The sequence below is a fragment of the Antechinus flavipes genome, chromosome 2 (genome assembly GCF_016432865.1).
Source record: "Antechinus flavipes isolate AdamAnt ecotype Samford, QLD, Australia chromosome 2, AdamAnt_v2, whole genome shotgun sequence".
Classification (NCBI taxonomy): domain Eukaryota; kingdom Metazoa; phylum Chordata; class Mammalia; order Dasyuromorphia; family Dasyuridae; genus Antechinus; species Antechinus flavipes.
In genome coordinates, this window is record NC_067399.1 from 31806089 (window position 1) to 31826959 (window position 20871).

The 20871-nt window shown below is 42.9% G+C and overlaps 1 protein-coding gene across 2 annotated transcripts in view; it reads right to left on the reverse strand.

Annotated features, from left to right (window-relative positions):
* Nucleotides 1-20871, reverse strand: part of TRABD2A (TraB domain containing 2A) — a 64497-nt gene that overhangs the window by 13683 nt on the left and 29943 nt on the right. For both annotated transcript variants that reach the window (XR_007950176.1, XM_051974343.1), the window contains exons 3-4: nt 17058-17204; nt 13596-13770 (exon numbers count right to left, since the gene is read on the reverse strand). Coding sequence is in view for 1 of the 2 variants with exons in the window: in XM_051974343.1 (XP_051830303.1) it covers nt 13596-13770; nt 17058-17204 (322 nt within the window). In the remaining variant the exon portion in view is untranslated. The remainder of the gene's footprint in view (nt 1-13595; nt 13771-17057; nt 17205-20871) is intronic.

Consider the following 20871-nt stretch of genomic DNA (forward strand, 5'->3'; position numbering starts at 1 on the left):
TTGTATTTTTGTATCTTTATCCTTTCCCCTGATTGGATTCTGATTTTGGCCTTTGCTCAGATAAGGTGAGGCTGGACAAAGACAGCTGATTCCCACACATCAGCATCCAGTCATTTCCATTCCATTTGGGAGGGAGGTTCCTCATTATGTCCAGCACTTTCCAATTCTCTCTGGAAGAATATACTTGTTCTATACATGCAAAAGCTTCTGAGAAGTCTAGAAATCTTTGATGTCTCTAGATCTAGAAATGTATTTTACCACAGAACTTTTACCATGGTTCCTTCCATCACCAAGCTTCAGGGATTTTATTTTATAACACAATGAAAGGAGGTCAGAGAATCTGGGTTCAGATCCCATTCAGATGCGTTCAATCCAATCACTTCACTTCCCTCATTTTTAAAATGGACAAGATGACCACTGAGGTTCCATTATGTGCCAGGCTGGGTTGTGAGAACGCAAAGAATGACAAACTCATCCCTGTCTTCCAAAACTTACATCCTGCCTTCTCCTTTGAGAATAACCACCTCATCTAATTTATACTGTAATATATTTAACATCTACTGGTCATCCTGCCATGTAGGGGAGGAGGTGGGGGAAAGGAGGGGGAAAATTGGAACAAAAGGTTTGGCAATAGTCAATGCTGTAAAATTACCCATACGTATAACTGGTAAATAAAAGGTTATTTAGAGAGAGAGAGAGAGAGAGAGAGAGAGAGAGAGAGAGAGAGAGAGAGAGAGAGAGAATATAACCACCTCATGCACCGGTGTCTGTCTCTTGTAAAGGGCAATGACATAACAGACTTTCAGACTGCCCCTCTATCTCTTTTTCTGACTACCACGTAAGCGCTTGCCCTGTGTGCATTCTCCACAAAATAGTCTTTTTGGCAAGCGTCCATTTGGCACTGGAGTGATGTGACCAGCCCCAGTTTAGTCCAGAAAGGACCTCGGTGCCCACCAGGTGATCTTTAGAATCTCCCTGAGATAATTCATGTGGAAGCGGTCCAGTTCCTGACAGGTTTCACAGGTGTACAACAACGGCTCTGTAGACCTTCAGCTTGGTGGTCAGTTCAATCCCTCTTCCTCCACACATTCCTTCGGAGCCTCCCAAACCTTGAGTTAACTCTAGCAATGTGAGTGTCAGTCTCATTATCAATACAGATCAATCTCATTATCAATCACGTGGAAAGGAGACTGCCAAGGTAAGTGGGCTTACCCACCTCTCCCACCTTCTCCATTTGTCCTAACTGACCGTTCCACGCCAGGATGCAGGGTGCTGGCTGAGGGAGGACCTGGGTTTCTTGGGTCAATTTTTGGCCAAATTAGTTGAAGCTGACTAGTACAGTGGATAGAGTAGCAGCTCTGAAATCAGGAGGACCCGAGTTCAAATCCAGGCCGTCACCTGGCTTGCCTGGAAGTACTTGATGAATGCCTTTCCCTTCATTGGGGCTCCCCCCATTACCACAGGGACTATTTGCGTCTGACCCAGGATAATCTTCCGAGCCTCTGTCTGCAGCCTGCCACATGATACTTAGACTCCAACCAAGTGATGTCATTTGGATCCTCTTCAAGCCCAAAGGACGTCAATTAATGAGTTACAAAAACCATCAGCCACTAGTGACTGCTTGAATAAACCCGGCCCGAGTCGGCGATGCTAGATGGAAGGCAAGGGCTGCTCTGGGTCTGCACTCAAAACCGGGCAGGAATTGTCCAAGCATCGCATCTGTAACCCGGGTCACTTTTCATGTCATAATGAGGTATCAGAAGAGGGGCTTATACAGACTAAAAAACCATGGCTCCTTCCATAAGTATTTTACTTGGCAATAAACTGAATTTTTATTCTGGAATATCATATATTAATTTTAATTATTATATAAATTATATAAAATTATTACTACAAATTGATTTTTAACTTGAAAAAATACGGAACATTTACACAGGGTGGAAGGATTGGCTGTGGGAATACTACTGTAGAGCTCTGTCTTTAAAAACCACTCTGGGTTGTTCAGCTGAGTTTTTAAGCACTTAGAGAAAACAGGGAGTTTGGCCCCTTTAAGAATTACCTGGCAAGAAGCCAAGTTCGAGGGCGAGGGGCCGTAATAACCGGCTCTCCGGGTTTAACTGCGTGATCGTAAGTAGCTAAATGGACGCCAAGTGTGGGTAGAGATGAGGGGGCCGTCAGTGATCCGGGATCGCGGAGAAACCCCTGACTGGGCGAGCGCCCGCGTCCCGAGGCCCTCCTTTGTGCGTTTTCTAAGGAAGAGAGCGCCCTGGGGTCGCGGGGGAGAGAAGCCACGTGGGGAGGGGGGCTCGGCCCGGGAGAGACTGCGGAGGGACTGCGCGGCCGGATTAGCGGGGCCGGGGGTCCCGGGTGGGGTTGGGAGCCCCAAGGGCTGCAGGGAGCGAGGGAAAGCGGAGCGCGGCCGGAAGGCTGGGGCCGTCCCCTGCTGCGCGTCCCAGAGCGTCCCGGCTCCGAACTACGGGGCGCAGCCTGAACCCCCTGGGCTCGGAAATCAGGCAGGGGCTTCGGGCGACACACAGCGAGCACTCAGGAAACTCCACGGACTGACCGACCGCGGTGGGAAGGACAGGGTATCGGGAACGGGGAGCTGCTTGGGGGCACAGTGGGAAGAATGCTGTATGTGGAAGGAGGAGCTGTGTTTTGGGGAGCACAGTGGGAAGAATGCTGTATGTGGAAGGAGGAGCTGTGGTTTGGGGAGCACAGTGGGAAGAATGCTGTATGTGGAAGGAGGAGCTGTGGTTTGGGGAGCACAGTGGGAAGAATGCTGTATGTGGAAGGAGGAGCTGTGTTTTGGGGAGCACAGTGGGAAGAATGCTGTATGTGGAAGGAGGAGCTGTGGTTTGGGGAGCACAGTGGGAAGAATGCTGTATGTGGAAGGAGGAGCTGTGGTTTGGGGAGCACAGTCGGAAGAATGCTGTATGTGGAAGGAGGAGCTGTGGTTTGGGGAGCACAGTCGGAAGAACATTGTATATAGAAGGAGGAGCTGTGGTTTGGGGAGCACAGTGGGAAGAATGCTGTATGTGGAAGGAGGAGCTGTGGTTTGGGGAGCACAGTGGGAAGAATGCTGTATGTGGAAGGAGGAGCTGTGGTTTGGGGAGCACAGTCGGAAGAACATTGTATATAGAAGGAGGAGCTGTGGTTTGGGGAACACAGTGGGAAGAACGCTGTATGTAGAAGGAGGAGTTGTTGTTTGGGGAGCATAGTCAAAAGAATGCTGTATGTGGAAGGAAGAACTGTTGTTTGGGGAACACAGTCGGAAGAATGTAGTACATGGAAGGAGGAGCTGTTTGGGGAGCACAGTGGGAAGAACACTGTATGTGAAGGAGGAGCTGTTTGGGGAGCACAGTGGAAAGAACATTGTATGTAGAAGGAGGAGCTGGTTGTTTGGGGAGCACAGTCGGAAGAACATTGTATATAGAAGGAGGAGCTGTGGTTTGGGGAGCACAGTGGGAAGAATGCTGTATATAGAAGGAGGAGCTGTGGTTTGGGGAGCACAGTGGGAAGAACACTGTATGTGAAGGAGGAGCTGTGGTTTGGGGAGCACAGTGGGAAGAATGCTGTATGTGGAAGGAGGAGCTGTGGTTTGGGGAGCACAGTCGGAAGAACATTGTATATAGAAGGAGGAGCTGTGGTTTGGGGAGCACAGTGGGAAGAACGCTGTATGTAGAAGGAGGAGCTGTTGTTTGGGGAGCATAGTCAAAAGAATGCTGTATGTGGAAGGAAGAACTGTTGTTTGGGGAACACAGTCGGAAGAATGTAGTACATGGAAGGAGGAGCTGTTTGGGGAGCACAGTCGGAAGAACACTATGTAGAAGGAGGAGTTGTTGTTTGGGGAGCATAGTGGAAGACATTGTATGTAGAAGGAGGAGCTGTGTTTTGGGGAGCACAGTGGGAAGAATGCTGTATGTGGAAGGAGGAGCTGTGGTTTGGGGAGCACAGTGGGAAGAATGCTGTATGTGGAAGGAGGAGCTGTGGTTTGGGGAGCACAGTGGGAAGAATGCTGTATGTGGAAGGAGGAGCTGTGGTTTGGGGAGCACAGTGGGAAGAATGCTGTATGTGGAAGGAGGAGCTGTGGTTTGGGGAGCACAGTGGAAGAATGCTGTATGTGGAAGGAGGAGCTGTGGTTTGGGGAGCACAGTCGGAAGAATGCTGTATGTGGAAGGAGGAGCTGTGGTTTGGGGAGCACAGTCGGAAGAACATTGTATATAGAAGGAGGAGCTGTGGTTTGGGGAGCACAGTGGAAGAATGCTGTATGTGGAAGGAGGAGCTGTGGTTTGGGGAGCACAGTGGGAAGAATGCTGTATGTGGAAGGAGGAGCTGTGGTTTGGGGAGCACAGTCGGAAGAACATTGTATATAGAAGGAGGAGCTGTGGTTTGGGGAACACAGTGGGAAGAACGCTGTATGTAGAAGGAGGAGTTGTTGTTTGGGGAGCATAGTCAAAAGAATGCTGTATGTGGAAGGAAGAACTGTTGTTTGGGGAACACAGTCGGAAGAATGTAGTACATGGAAGGAGGAGCTGTTTGGGGAGCACAGTGGGAAGAACACTGTATGTGGAAGGAGGAGCTGTTTGGGGAGCACAGTGGAAAGAACATTGTATGTAGAAGGAGGAGCTGGTTGTTTGGGGAGCATAGTGGGAAGAACATTGTATGTAGAAGGAGAAGCTGGTTGTTTGGGGAGCACAGTGGGAAGAACGCTGTATGTGGAAAGAGGAGCTGTTGTTTGGGGAGCACAGTGGGAAGAACATTGTATGTAGAAGGAGGAGCTGTTGTTTGGGGAGCACAGTAGGAAGAATGCTGCACATGGAAGGAGGAGCTGTTGTTTGGGGAGCACAGTCAGAAGAATACTGTATGTAGAAGGAGGAGCTGTTGTTTGGGGAGCACAGTGGGAAGAACAGTGTCTAGAATGAGGAGTTTAAGGACTATTGCACATGTTTAATATCAGATTGCTCTTAGGGAAAGGGGAGGGGGAAAGAGGAGAAAATTTTGGAACACAAGGTTTTGCAGAGGTGAATATTAAAAACTACCTTTGCATGTATTTGGAAAAATAAAATATTATTTTAAAAAGAGAAAGAATGAAAGATTACAATAGAGGGATAGAAATTGCCACTTACATCTAAAAAGAGAACTATGGAGACTGAAGCTTGTAGCATGGTATTTTCACCTTTTTTTGTTTTTTTTTTCTCATGATTTTCTCCTTTTGCTTTAATTTTTCTTTCACAACACAATTAATATGGAAATATACTTAAGATGATTGTTCATGTATTATCTATATCAGATTGCTTGTTATCTTGGAAAGGAAGGGGTTAAGGAAGGGAGGGGAAAAAAATTTTGGAACTCAAAATCTTACAAAAATGAATGTTGAATACTATCTTTACATGTAACTGGAAAAATAAAATACTATTGGAAATTTTTTTAAAAAGACAAAGAATGAAGGACTAAAGCAACAAACCTTGAATCTATACTGATGCTGTTAATATAATCATTAATCATTTTTCTGTAGACAAGTGATTAAGTCTGGACTATGTTCCCAACTCCTTTTTGTCTTCTCTACTTATAGGGAAAGCCTATTTGTCCTCTTCACCCATAATTAGGCACTACCTGTATACTATGTAGTAGCCATGTTAAGTATTGACTTCAAGCTCTCTGGAACTGGCCATAAAAAACCATGGAATCTGAGAGACAAAGGGCCAAAAGCACAAAGTATTTCTGCAGCCTGTCTTCCTCCCCTGTTTCTTGGCAACAGTTATCCCACATCTATCCCTCCTCAATGCACGAAAAAAACTGAGTCAGAATGGTGAAGAAGGGGAGGTTCACAGACTCACCAAAGTAGTTTCCTCACCCCTCCTCAGAAACCTCCTCAGTACACAGATCATACAATTACCCAAACCAGAGCTACTCTTTATGCTGCAGACCCAATCAGCTGCTTTAAAATGTGGAGCCACTTAGGAAAAGCAGCTTCCTTCCTTCCCTCAAAACACAGCTTCTGTAAAATAGACCCTTAATCCCATTGTAACCTCTTGAACAATAAGAGACATCTAAGAATTTAATGTTAAATAATTACAACTCCATCTGGGATCCTTAAATCATCCTTTCTATTCAGATGATACCTGCACTCCAGTTCTCAGTCCAAGAAATGGTACTAGGTTCTCAAGACCATAGTTGCCATTGGATTTTTAAACATTTCCCTCTCATATTTCAGCAGTTTCCTCATTGGGTAAGCTATTTAACCAAAATCAGAAGTTTCTGTTTTAAAAAAGCACAAATAATGCTTTTTTTTTCTTTTAAAGACTAGATCTTTTCATTTTTCCAAGTTATGAAGCTGAAGAACTATTTATAACCCCTAACTCTTCCTCATTAGAGCTTTAATCTACCCTGTTTCCAATCTAGATCAATTGCCTTCTTAGGCAACCTGGACCCCCCCCCCACCATGCCCATCTCAGCACCATATTGGGGCTGGTCTTGGTAAGGACCCCAAATTAGCTTAACCCACTACAGCTAGCAACTCACAAACTCAAGAGAACCAACAGCCTCAGTTTCCCCAGAGGCAGGGATTATGGCCAATCAAAGGTTCACAACTTAAACCCACACTAAGTATAAATTCGGAAAAAAAAAAAATCATTGATACTTGGAAGATAGGCTTGATACTTGGAAGTAGGCTTCTCCTATCTCTTTTCAAAATTTAAAATACTTGTAATTATCTTTGTAATGTTCCAGTCTTCCTTTGGTATATTCCATTTCTGGCCAAGGATTCTTATTTCTTTATTAAATAAGGAAGGAAGAAAAGAAAAAAATTTCTTTATTAAATAAAGCCATGGTTACAGAATTACATGTTCTCAAAGTTGGAAGGGGCCTTGGAAGCTATCGAGCCATAGAATTACAGAGTTAAAACTCACAACCCCTTAAAGACCATCAATTTTTACAGATGAAAAAACCTGAGGCTAAGAGAGATTAAGTGACTTGGCCAGTGTCACCTAGCTAGTCAATGTGTGAGACAGAAACTTGTCTACATTCGTGCTTATTGCTAACTGGGGCTTATTATTAAGACATATCTTCCAATTACATATGTATAACATATATTGTATTACTTTCTGTCTGGGGCGAGGAAGAAAGGAGGGAAAAAATTTGGAACACAAGATTTTGTAGGGGTGAATGTGGAAATTTATTTATGTATATGTTTTGAAAATAAAAGGCTTTAATAAAAATAAAATTTTTTTAAAAAAATTTTTAAAGAAATATCTTTCCCATTCATTCAGTATATATTAAAGACCTGCTGTATACAGAGCTCTGTAACAGAAAGAAGTTTAACAAAGTTGTGAGAATTTCTCTTTACAGATGAGGAAACTGAGGCCCATTGATTGGTTTATCCAAGATCACCAAGGGAATATTAGAGGTAGAATTTGAAATCCGGGTTTTTGGCTTTAGATCCAGTTTTCTTCCCACAGCCTCATGAGCTCTCATGTACCTTACAATCTGGTAGAAGAATAAGGCTAAATTATTCAATGTAGAACATGATCAATTCCTAGGAGAGCTCCAGGAGAGATGCTATATGATGAGACCCAAATATATGTGTGTGTGTGTGTGTGTGTGTGTATCTCCAGTTACTTTAACTGATCCCCAAAGACATAGACCCAAGAGCCCTTCACTATCCTACTTGCCCTCTTCTGGGTGCTATCTCCTCCTTCTTTCAACAACAGAAGAGAAAAGCTTCTAGCTGGCAAAAACTGTTTTCTTCTTTCTTTGTGCCATATAGTAGGTACTTTTAAAAATGTCTGTTAAATAGATTTAAGAAAGCAATGTTTTTCTTAATGATATCTCAGATGTCCTTTTCACCACAGACTCAAATGGAGCTTGCAGCCATCAAGATCCCTAGATATGAGCCCAGATATTCTCATTCTAGTCCAAGTCTCCTAAATCAAATGAAAACAATTTCGAGGTGCAGAATCCTTTCCACTAATTCAGCTCCAATATTCGCCTTCTGCAACACAGGGAAACACAAGTTTCCAAACATTTCCATAAACCAATGTTTCACATACACTACTTAAAATCAAGAACAGGAAAATATGTGTTTATAATCTTATTCTGTGCAATTTAAACTTCATCTTCAGGCCCAAATAATTTGGAAATGTTTTCAATGAGAAGCATCTCTTAGCAGCTTAAAATAATAAAGCTCATAAGACTGCAAACAGCTATCCTGGCCACAGCTGATGCTCAGCGCCTCCATCAACCATCCTCAGAAGGGAGGATTTCAGAAATTAATGTCTTTCCTAAAAGTAGGGAAAGTCCAAGCAAAGTTGAATTTTCTAAAAAATTACTTTCCTACATAGCATAGTGTTCCTGAAGAATAACAATGGCTGAAAAAATTGCAGCCTTAAGTGTCAAGAGACCTGGGTTAGAAGGCTGGCTCCCTCATGTCCTAGCTATGAAGCCAGGTAGTCATCATACCTTTATAAACATCATTTTCCTCAACTATAAAATGAGGGATCATTGGCCTACATGCTTTCCAATGTCCCTTGAAGCTCTGCAATTTTTCAAAAGTGGATGCAATGTTAACAGAAATACCTCTAAAGAGAACTGAATACCAGCCCCCTTTTTTAAAGGGGGGGAAGGCTTGATTTCATTGGTATATTCAGTATACTGGTCATATTTCATTTCCAGAGAGGAAACTCCCTCTACCAAAGCAGATTAGCCTCTTCCAGGGTTCCACCATCATTGTTGTTTAGTCATTTTTCAGTCAAGTCCAACTCTTCGTGACCCATTTGGAGTTTTCTTGGAAAAGATAATGGAGGGGTTTAACATTTACTTTTCCAGATCATTTTACAAACAAGGAAATTGAGGCAAACTGGGTTAAATGACTTGCTCAGAATCATACAGCTAGTAAGTGTCTGAGGCCATATTTGAACATAGGTCTTACTGGCTCCAAGTGGGCAGCAATCCAACTACTGGGTCACATTGCTTCTCTGACTTCCCATAAAGAAGAGTCTTCCCATTTATGAAATTTTCAGCAGTTTTCCAGCTCTTGGATTGGAGTACCATTTAGTATCTGGAAAAGTCTAATTCCCAAGTGACCTCTATGTCACGGTCAGACAATCCCTCCTAAAAACTGCCCTCTAAGCTGTTTGGAGGATCCTTCTTTAAAATAGTAGAGCTACGAGGCTCACTAAAGAATCAGACCCTGATGGGAATCATTCAGCACACATTCTTTAAAAGGGATATATGAGGGCTTTGGTGAACAAAGTACCTGATCTGGAGTCAAGAACATTCAAATTCAAATCCACACTCAGAGCTGTGTGATTTTCAGAAAGTCACACTCTTTCTCAGCCTCAGTTTCCTCAACTATTAAATGGGAATAATAATTATGAACTATTGATCCACTAATTTAAAGTGTCACGGGACATATAAAAACAGGAGAGATTCCTGTCCTGGAAAATCAGTCTTCTCATCAGGAGAGATCATGGAATATTAAGCTTACAGATTTTGAGATGGAAAAGACCCTGTAGATCATCAGGGTCAAGCCCCTCATTTTACAGATGAGGAAACGGAGAGTAAAAGATTAAATAATTTGGCTGAATAATAGAGACAGTTGGCTTCAAAGTGAAGGAACTTGAACTCAAATCCTCTTCTATCTGAAAGTTAACAACAACAACAAATTCCTTAAAACTTTTACAAATACTGTCTCATTTGATGTTTGTAACAATCCTGTGAGGTATCTACTATTTTAATCCCCAGAAAGAAATTAGAACTGATAGATTAAGCAGCTTGGTATTATCTCTGTATCAGAGGTACTGACAAGAGACAGAGCTCTGGGCCTGAGACAGGAAGACCCAAATTCAAATTCAGCTTCGTAGATGCATGAGCCTGGGCAATAGCCCTAACCTGTTTGCCTTAATCCACTAGAAAAAGAAATGGTAGACCACTCCAGTATCTTTACCAAGAAAACCCTATGGATAGTATGATCCCAAGCTAATGAAGAGTTGCACACTACTGAAAGACTGAACAACAGAGAGTAAATTACTTGTCCAGGATTACATAACTAATAAGCACCAGAGGTAAGATTTGAATCCAGGTCTCACTGACTCCAGATCCAGCACCCCATCCATGACATACCAATAATGATAACACAGAGGAAGAAGGGAAGGAAATGAGCATTTATTAAGCACCAACTATGTGAGGCACTTTACAAATATTTCATCTGAAGCTCTAGGCTAATTTGAGAGACAGTGCTCTCTCATGTTTTATGGAAGAGAAACTGTTTGACCTAAGCCTTAATTGAACTCAGAAATGGAAGAGAGCACTCTTCTTGACCTCAGAAATGGAAGAGAGTTTCTATTCCAGGGAATAATAGGAATCAGCCACCACTATGAGGTACAGAAACTTGTGGCTCCACACATATGAGAGGTATGGAGGGAGCTGTATGTAGTTCAGATTGACTGAGGCAGAGACGATGTGAGGGAGCATAGTCTGGGATGAGGCTGTGAAAGTTGGATGGAGCCAGACAGTGAAAGGTTTGGATGGTCAGCCAAAAGATTAGGTGTGATTCTTCAAACAATCAGAAATCATGGCAGCTTTTTGAGTAGTGGACTTTTATAATCCAGGCTGTTCAGTAGGAGAATTAATCTGACCAGATTGAGAAGAGACTGGGGGGCAATGAACCACTATAGTAACTTGTGTAACAGTCTAAGAAGTAAGAGAGGAGGGTTTGAACTAGGAGATTCAAAGGGGTACAAAGTACAGGGGTGGGGAAATCTGAAATCACCTTCATTTTCATCTAAGAGAGATCAAACTCTCTTCTTTTCCAAGCTGAACACTAGATACCTTTAAAGGCACATCTTCATCATATTTTTGTATTCCAGCAGGAAATTGAAAATAGCTCTCTCTAATAAGGAATCAAATCATTTTACATCATATAAAATTCTCATTTTCTGGTGCTGCTTTTTAAGGTTCTGAAAGTCTGAATTGAATTAAGTAAAGATTGAAAAGGCAAAAAGAAGTAGAAAAGGGAGGATTCAAACCAAGTCCTTTTACTCCAGCAGCTAAGTAGTACAGTGGATACAGTACCAGGCTTGGAGTCAGGAAGACCTGCATTCAAATCTAATGTCAGATACTTAAAAGCTGTGACCCTGGTTAAGTCACTTAACTCTGTTTGCCTCAGTTTCCTCATTTGTGAAATGAACTGGAGAGGGAAATGGCAAACCACTCCAGTATCTCTGCCAAGAAAACCCCAAATGGTATCAGGTGGAGAGGTAACGTAATTGAAATAAAACAGTAACAATAGCTCCAGAACTAGTACTCTTTCCAATGTGCCAAAATGGAGAAAACTTTGACAGAAATAAGGCCTCTTTAGGGGACAGAGAACCATAATTATCTTATATTTCCAAAGGTCAAATACTAAATATAATTAGGATTTTCAATTCTTTTTTAAGTTGAAACTGTGCATACAGCATGGCTTAAAGAATAGCTATTAATGGCTCAATGACAACTTGGAGGGAAGTCTCGAGTGGAGCTCCATAGAGATCTGTGCTCGCTTTTATACCTCTTCATATTCCTCATACTGCCTGGCCCAGTACTTAGCAACAGGTATTCCATAACTAAGCACTGACTGGCTGACTGGTAAATACAAAATCAATTCATTTAATGAACATTTACAAAACACCGCTATGTCCATGGCACCGTGTTAGACACTGAGGGGGACAGGGCAGGGGTAAGCAAAGTTTCGATAATATGAGGAAGGAAGTTTTGATGGGAATGGGAAAAGGAAGAGCCAGAAGAGAAAAAGCAGGGATGGCCTGACCCAGGGTCCTCAATTTCTCAATGTAAATTGGAAACAATAAGATTTATAGTGCCTACTTGACACTCAAATAAGGAAAATCTATATTAAGCATTCTGCAGACCTTCAAGGCAAATCCAAAGTTAACTACCACCCTTGGCGTTTAATGACTTGGAGATCATTCTGATCACTAAAAATTCCCTGGTTCTATTAGAGAGAGTAGAAGATGAGCCCGCGATCCAATGTTACCTCTACATGGGATCTTAGGAAGAACATATGGTTAGATAAAAGCCCAAAGGAATAGTAGGGGATGGAGGAGGAGGGAGTGTCAGTTAGGGAACAAAAAATAACAGCAATAGAAATAATCTGAAAAGTCGCCAAAAACTGGTTCTCCATTCTACAAAGGTAATCAAGAGAAGACCAGCAGAGGAAGAAACTGACATTCACAGAGCAGCCCACGGCTCAGGGATCAGCGAGGCTTGGGGATCAGCGGGCTCTGGGAGAAGGTCCCTGAAGAGGTCTGAAAACGGCAGCGGGGAGGGGGTAAGAAGGACAGCTATTATGTTTAATGGCCCAAAACTTAACTTAAACTGACAACTTAGTCATTAAAAGTATAAGTTATTCTCTCTGTGCCTCTGCCTGTCTCTCTCTCTCTCTCTCTCTCTTTCTCTCTCTCTCTCTCTTTCACACACACACCAGACCTATGATTTAATCGGTAGAAGAAACCTCCACCACTGAAGATTGGCACTTTCTCTGCAACTGAGGCAGTTTGGCACCTGCATCCCAGAGAAGCTAAATAACTTGTTTCAAATCACAAAGACAAAGGCAAGACTTAAATACAGGTCTTCCCGACTCAAAGGCCAGCTGCCTTTATTTCTCTTTCTCCTCACACACCCCTCCATGGCACTGCTTCCATGCAAAAAGGCTCTCCCAACCACAAAATGCATCCACTGTAGAAAGCCAAATGGAGAAAATCCAGGGAGCTCAGTTTTCAGGATGTTCCCAGGTGCCTGGATAGACCATGGCTGCCACAGGTGAGGAATACTTAACGCTATAATCTAATTCTGTAGACAGTCTACTTAAGAACCATGCATGCAATCATAACACTTACACAGTCAATTCCCAGCTAAGGAGGCTAATGGTAGTAAGCCTTCCCATCCATGCCTACTCTTGAAATTACTTTGCACTTACTTGGTATATCTTTTTATATTTATTTATCTGCATGTTCCTTTAATTTTCCTGCAACAGAATGTAAGCTCCTTGAGGGCAGAGACTGTTTCACCTTTTCTTTGTCCCTATAAAAAGCCTACCTTAGAGATGCAAGGACTTGCCATGTATGAAGCAATTAATAAACACTTTTTTCAGTCACATATTTATTCTTTCATAATGAATGCTTAATAAAACAATTAAAACAATGCAAAATGAAGCAAAGTTTGTTGAATTAACCGGTTTAACTTATTGCGATTAAATCAACTAATAATTATATTAAGTTAAAAATATGGAAATATGGAGGCTCAGCTGCCAAAGATATTTCCCAAAATGACCGGGAACTGGTAAAGACTGTTAGTCGATAATATTTGGCCAAAACTTTGTTAATTTGTTTAGGGACATCAGAACAACAAGGGGCTGTCGTCCAATAAGTGTAAGTAAGCTACCTCCACCAAAAATATGTTTTTCAAATCAGCGAGAGGGTATCAGCTGTCAATTTACCTGAGCTCCTGACTAATGCAGCAAATATAAGAGAATGAATGGCCAATCCCCAATGAAAGTCAGAGGTAGAATCTCTCAGCACACATGAAGGTCTGAAACTCACCAGCACCAAAGGCAAAGAAAAAGCCTTTATCAGGGTACTCCTCCAAGAGGGCCTTCACTCGCTTCCCCATCCGCTCATTCCTTTTGTAGATGAGCTCCTGGCGGAAATAGCTGTCAATCTCCTGAGCAGTGATCCGCTCCTGAGGCGGCAATGTAGCATTAATAAAATTGGGAACCTGTGTGTAAAAAAAAATCCTTAAGAGATATGTGATTGTTAGCATGGGTCCTTAAAGAGCAATAGTCACACTGAGGGGATCACGGAATCAAGTCCTGAGAGTGTAATGCAATATTACTGTACTCTAAGAAATGTCAAATTCAAGGAATTCAAAGCATGAGAAGATTTGTAGGAACTGATGCAAAATGAAGCAAGCAGGGCCAGAAGAACAATATACGCCAAGATTAACAATGGATAAATGGAAAGAACAACTATGAAACAATTAAAACAATGCAAAATGAAGCAAGCAGGGCCAGAAGAACTATATACGCCATGATTAATGATGGATACATGGAACAAACAACTATAAAACAATGCAAAATGAAGCAAGCAGAGCCAGAACAACATACACCAAGATTAACAATGAATAAATGGAAAGAACAGCTATACAACAATGCAAAATGAAACAAGCAGAGCCAGAAAAACAACATACACCAAGATTAACAATGGATAAATGGAAAGAACAACTATACAACAATGCAAAATGAAACAAGCAGAGCCAGAAGAACAATATACGCCAAGATTAACAATGGATAAATGGAAAGAACAACTATGAAACAATTAAAACAATGCAAAATGAAGCAAGCAGGGCCAGAAGAACTATATACGCCATGATTAATGATGGATACATGGAACAAACAACTATAAAACAATGCAAAATGAAGCAAGCAGAGCCAGAACAACATACACCAAGATTAACAATGAATAAATGGAAAGAACAGCTATACAACAATGCAAAATGAAACAAGCAGAGCCAGAAAAACAACATACACCAAGATTAACAATGGATAAATGGAAAGAACAGCTATACAACAATGCAAAATGAAACAAGCAGAGCCAGAAAAACAACATACACCAAGATTAACAATGGATAAATGGAAAGAACAGCTATACAACAATGCAAAATGAAACAAGCAGAGCCAGAAGAACAACATACACCAAGATTAACAATGGATAAGTAGAAAGAACAGCTATACAACAATGCAAAATGAAACAAGCAGAGCCAGAAGAACAACATACACCAAGATTAGCAATGGATAAATGGAAAGAACAGCTATACAACAATGCAAAATGAAACAAGCAGAGCCAGAAGAACAACATACACCAAGATTAGCAATGGATAAGTGGAAAGAACAGCTATACAACAATGCAAAATGAAACAAGCAGAGCCAGAAGAACAACATACACCAAGATTAGCAATGGATAAGTGGAAAGAACAGCTATACAACAATGCAAAATGAAACAAGCAGAGCCAGAAGAACAACATACACCAAGATTAACAATGGATAAATGGAAAGAACAGCTATACAACAATGCAAAATGAAACAAGCAGAGCCAGAAGAACAACATACACCAAGATTAACAATGGATAAATGGAAAGAACAATTATAAAACAATTAAAACAATGCAAAATGAAGCAAGCAGGGCCAGAAGAACTACATACACCATGATTAACAATGGCTAAGTGGAAAGAACAACTATAAAACAAGTAAAACTTAACAGCTCCCACTTGACCCTAACAAAGAGAAAGGAGACACTGTTCATTGCTTTAAAGGGAGGGGGGACTACAAGTGTGGAATGATACATGTAAAATCAGGCTTTGGGGATATATTGGTTAGTTTTATAGAACTTTCTTTTCTTTCTTCTTTTTTTATTCTTTATCATAAGGGATGGCTCTCTAGGAGAGGGAGCAGAGAAGAATATAGTAAGAAAGGAGAATATAGTAAATACATGTGTATTATAGACACACACACATACATATATATAAAAATTTATTTTTTTAGTATAGAACTATTTTTCCAAAGTTGCATCCCTCAAAGGGATTCTCAGTTGCTAGTGATAGAACATAGGAACAAAGAGAGTTACAAGGGACCAAAAAGAACAGAAAATCCGACTTCTTCATTTGACAAGTCAATGGAGTCACAATGGAATTAAGTGACTTTCCCAGGACCAGACAGCCAGAGAAGGGTCCAAGGCAGGGTGATTTCCGAGCTCAGCACTCTAACCACTACACCACACAACCTTGCAAAAGAAGAATTAACAGTAGGGGAAGGTGGCAAGAGCCAGGCCTTTTGCCATGAATTTCATAGTGACTCCTGAGAGAGACTTCAGACTAATGCTTTAAGACCAGCTTGAGCTAAGAGACAGAAAGATCCCAAGCTAAGTCCCCACAGAGACCCAGGGAAAAACACAAAGCCACCAGATACTCCGGTCCAGAAGGAAGGTGTTTGTTGAGCTGGCTTTAGCTCTGGCCAAACTCGCCTAGGAAGAGAGCTTCTGGAGGAAGTGTGGACCATCAAGGGGCTATGACAGGTAATATCCAGCCTGCCCCCCATGAGGGAACTCGGAGCCATCAATCTCAGTTACATGACATGTCTATTTAATCACTGAAGGTTTTCAAGTGCATTTCCTCAACCAACCCTAATTAAAAAGGATTCTAGAAATGGGAGAAATCCCTGGGCCAGACCAAACTCAGGACATTATCTTTTTACCTTTGAAAAAAAGCCTGAGAAATGAGGGGATTGGATGGACTAACATGATGAGCAAGAGACCCCTTTTGTCTCTCATCCTATCATCCTATGAATTTATGATTGGTCGGTCATTGTTCTGAAGTTGCCTTGGAGCAGATAGCTGACCTTGGAGTCAAGAAGGGCTGAGTTCAAATCCTGCTTCAGATACTTACTAATTGTACAACCCTGGACAAGTCACTTAACATCTCAATGACTGAGGTAATTTTCTAAGACTGCAAGTAGCAGCTCAGTGACCAGTGTATAGAGTACCAGGTCTGAGTTCAAATCCAGTGTAGCTGGTCTTTGACAAATTATTTAATCCTCAGTTTCCTTTTCTGTAAAATGAGCTGGAAAAGGAAATGGCAACCACTCCAGCAGTTCTACCAAGAAAACCCCAAATGGTATCACAAAGAGTCAGACATGGCTAAGCAATAATAAGATACTGACTTGGATCAGAAGTTTCTTCATTTGCAAAGTCCCTTTACTAATAAAATCACCATTGTAAGGCTCATAAAAAAGGTTAAACAAAAAAAATACTTAAATTTAAGAGAGACCAAGTAAAGATTTTTCCTTTCACAAGGTGAAGCTGGGATGGATGGAGGGGAAGTGAGTGGATTATGAATTTGGAGATTCTAATTTTCATTCAAAGAGAAATCTCACTCAGAGGTAGGTGTCCATTGGAAAAGGGAGCACTAGTGCAGCATGCTAGGTAAGGGGGAGGGTTGGGGTGCAGACCCACCTGTGAATTATCATGGCTAAAGATGATGGAGTTGAGGTCACCACAGTTATAATGCTTGATCAGGTCCTCTGTAGTGTAGGGGGTCTGCAGGCTTCCAGCCCGCAGGCTCTCTTGCTGCAGGAGAGTTTGATTCAAGGCAAAGATCACCTGAAAATGGCAGGCAAGGTGCAAAGGAATCAGATCCAAGTATCAGTAGGTCCCAGCCCAGGGGAAGGAGAGATTTGATTTTTTAAATCATTATTATTACTAATAATATGATTATTACATTTTATTTTTCCAAATGCATAAAGATAGTTTTCAACATTCTTCCTTGCAAAGCCTAGTGTTCCAAATTTTTGTCCCTCTCTCCCTTACCTTCCCCTTCCCCAAGACAAGAAGTATCCAGTATAGGTAAACGTATAATTCTTCCAAACATATTTCCACATTAATCATGTGGCACAACAAAAATCAGATCAAAAGGGAAAAAAATAACAACCAAAAAAAAAGGTTAAATACAACCTTGCAATCCATATTTAATCCTCATAGTTCTTTCCCCTTCCTTCCCAACATCACAGAACCTGCCTCTCCATCTTTCCAGACTTCTTTCCCCTTTCACTCCAATATCACTGAATCCACCCCTCCATCTTTCCAGGTTTCTTTCCCTTTCTTCCTGATATCACAGAACCTGCCCTTCCACTTTTCCAGGTTTTTTTCCCCTTCCTCCCCTATGTCATAGAACCTGCCCCTCCATCTTTCCAGGATCCTTTCTCCTTCCTCTCCAACATTATTGAATCTGCCCTCCATCTTGCCAGGCTTTTTTCCCCTTCCTCTTGATATCACAGAACCTGCCCCTCCATCTTTCCCCTTCCTCCCCAACATCACAGAACCTGCCCCTCCATCTTTCCAGGATCCTTTCTCCTTCCTCTCCAACATTATTGAATCTGCCCTCCATCTTGCCAGGCTTTTTTCCCCTTCCTCTTGATATCACAGAACCTGCCCCTCCATCTTTCCCCTTCCTCCCCAACATCACAGAACCTGCCCCTCCATCTTTCCAGGATCCTTTCTCCTTCCTCTCCAACATTATTGAATCTGCCCTCCATCTTGCCAGGCTTTTTTCCCCTTCCTCTTGATATCACAGAGCCTGCCCCTCCATCTTTCCCCTTCCTCCCCAACATCACAGAACCTGCCCCTCCATCTTTCCAGGATCCTTTCTCCTTCCTCTCCAACATTATTGAATCTGCCCTCCATCTTGCCAGGCTTTTTCCCCTTCCTCTTGATATCACAAAACCTGCCCCTCCATCTTTCCCCTTCCTCCCCAACATCACAGAACCTGCCCCTCCATCTTTCCAGGATCCTTTCTCCTTCCTCTCCAACATTATTGAATCTGCCCTCCATCTTGCCAGGCTTTTTTCCCCTTCCTCTTGATATCACAAAACCTGCCCCTCCATCTTTCCCCTTCCTCCCCAACATCACAGAACCTGCCCCTCCATCTTTCCAGGATCCTTTCTCCTTCCTCTCCAACATTATTGAATCTGCCCTCCATCTTGCCAGGCTTTTTTCCCCTTCCTCTTGATATCACAGAACCTGCCCCTCCATCTTTCCCCTTCCTCCCCAACATCACAGAACCTGCCCCTCCATCTTTCCAGGATCCTTTCTCCTTCCTCTCCAACATTATTGAATCTGCCCTCCATCTTGCCAGGCTTTTTTCCCCTTCCTCTTGATATCACAGAGCCTGCCCCTCCATCTTTCCAGACTTGACAATAGTAAGCATGTAATAAATGTTCCCTTTCGACTCCGGGCCTAGCGCATGTTTTCTCTGTATACAAACACAGCAGTACAAAAACTAACTCTCCAACTCTGAGCCCGGCACTATGCTAAGTGCTGGGAATACAAAGAGAGGCAGAAGGCAGCTTCCAGGAGGCCATATTTCTAACAGCTGTGAGGTTGCTCCACTCTTACCCAACTCTTCCTGACCCCACGGAGCCTTCTCTCCTCACTCTCCCCTAAGGTCTGTCCAAGGTCACTGCTTCCATGCTACCATCTATCTACCTCGCCCCTTTTCCTTTTGCTTCCAATGTTTCCCCACATCAGGGTCTTTTACAATAACTAATGGGAGAGACCATATGGGAGTAACTAGATATATCCAGATCCCTACACAGGTGTCACCAGGTAATCAGAAAGGACAACAAGTGGGGAGATGATGGAGGAGGGGGACAAGAGCATACATCCCAGAATGGTCCCCAACCTGGTTGCCATGGTCACGGGAGAAGGATCTCCTGAGGGAGTATTTGAGTTGTGTTAAAGAGATGGAAGGAAGGGGCCCATACAAGAGGCAGCCAACAGAATTCCTGCTCCAACCTGGTTCCTTCCAGTGTGAAGCCTCAAGGATGTGCACCTGCCTGCCTGGGAGGTCAGAATCCCCCTAACCTGTAACACAGCCTGACCTGTTCCCAAGTAAGGAAGCCCTGCTTCTCCTACTTACGTGGAAAGTGAAATTTTTTCACCAAAAACTGGTGAATTCATAAGAAATGTCACTGGTTCATACGTGGAACTCCACTACACACAAGTGAGCTTCCTCACTGGGAACTCCCTGGCCCCATGAAATCCTAGGTTCAGTCCAAACAAAAGCCAAGGGTGATCTGTGGATGTGGAAGCAGGTTGGGGGATGACGGGCCTGAAGCACTGGGAAGCGGAGTCAAGAAACACGAGTTCAAACCCGGCCTCAGACGCTACTCACTTCTGTCTGCCTCAGTTTCCTCAACAGTAAAACGGGGATAATCCCCTGGGAGGGGCCGCTGCAAGAACCACATGAGATAATATTTGTAATGTGGTTGCCACAGAATATTCACTATATAAATATTAGCTGCTGTTTTCAGAATGTCCCAAAGCCCTGGGCCATTCTCTTCCCTCCCCTTCCCCAATCTATGTGAGACACAAATGAGGCGTACAAATTTGTGTGGCTCCGATAATACAGAACCATCACCCCTGGAAGCAGGCAGGACCCCTGGGAAGCCCCTCCCCCACCAGAGCCCCGGAAATCCAATGGGTCACGATCCAGGAAGGGCAGGGTCTCCGGCCGCTCCCCACTTCCCACAAGAGTAGAATAGGGGCAAAATCCAACGTCCAAGTCCTCCCACAACCCACTGCGGGCAGTACAACCGCTCTTTCAATGGCTCAATTTCTTTACTTGTCAAACGATGGAATAAGACAATCTTCTAACACTAAATTTCCTATCAACGGCTGATGTTTTTAAGGTCCTTTAAGGTTTCTAGACCGAATGCCATCTCCTTGGGCAGGGGCTCGTCCCGCCATCGTACCAGGACTCCCGGGTGCCCAGCCCAGGGCCGGTCACTTAATAGCCACTGGACAAATGACCCCCGATCCGCAGCGTTTACCCACATTCCCTCGCTGGATCATCTTCTGGGAAACGCTTCCGTTTTCTGCCCAGGAATGAATGGAGCAAGACTAGAATTTGTCTCCCGATCTCTATGGGCAACAGTGGGCAGCAACTCTCCGGGTCAGGGACTTCAGAGCGCACAGTGACAGGGCCCTAAGCCTCCCAGGCCCAGGGTCAGTGGGATTCTCCACTTGGAGGGCTGGGGCATTGTTCCCGGGGAGGAGGAGGACGTTATTGGCTCAGGAACAATGGGTCAGCAGGGAGTTTTTCCTTCAGTCTCATCAGCCCAGAGCTTTTACTAAATAAAGTCATAGTAATTAACAATAGAATAAGAGTTAATAAAAAATAAGAATGAAAGATTGAAACTCCCGATCCATTTTCTTTAAAAAATTATTGATCCTTTTTGTTTTAAATCACGGTTTTTAAATGCATTCCCTC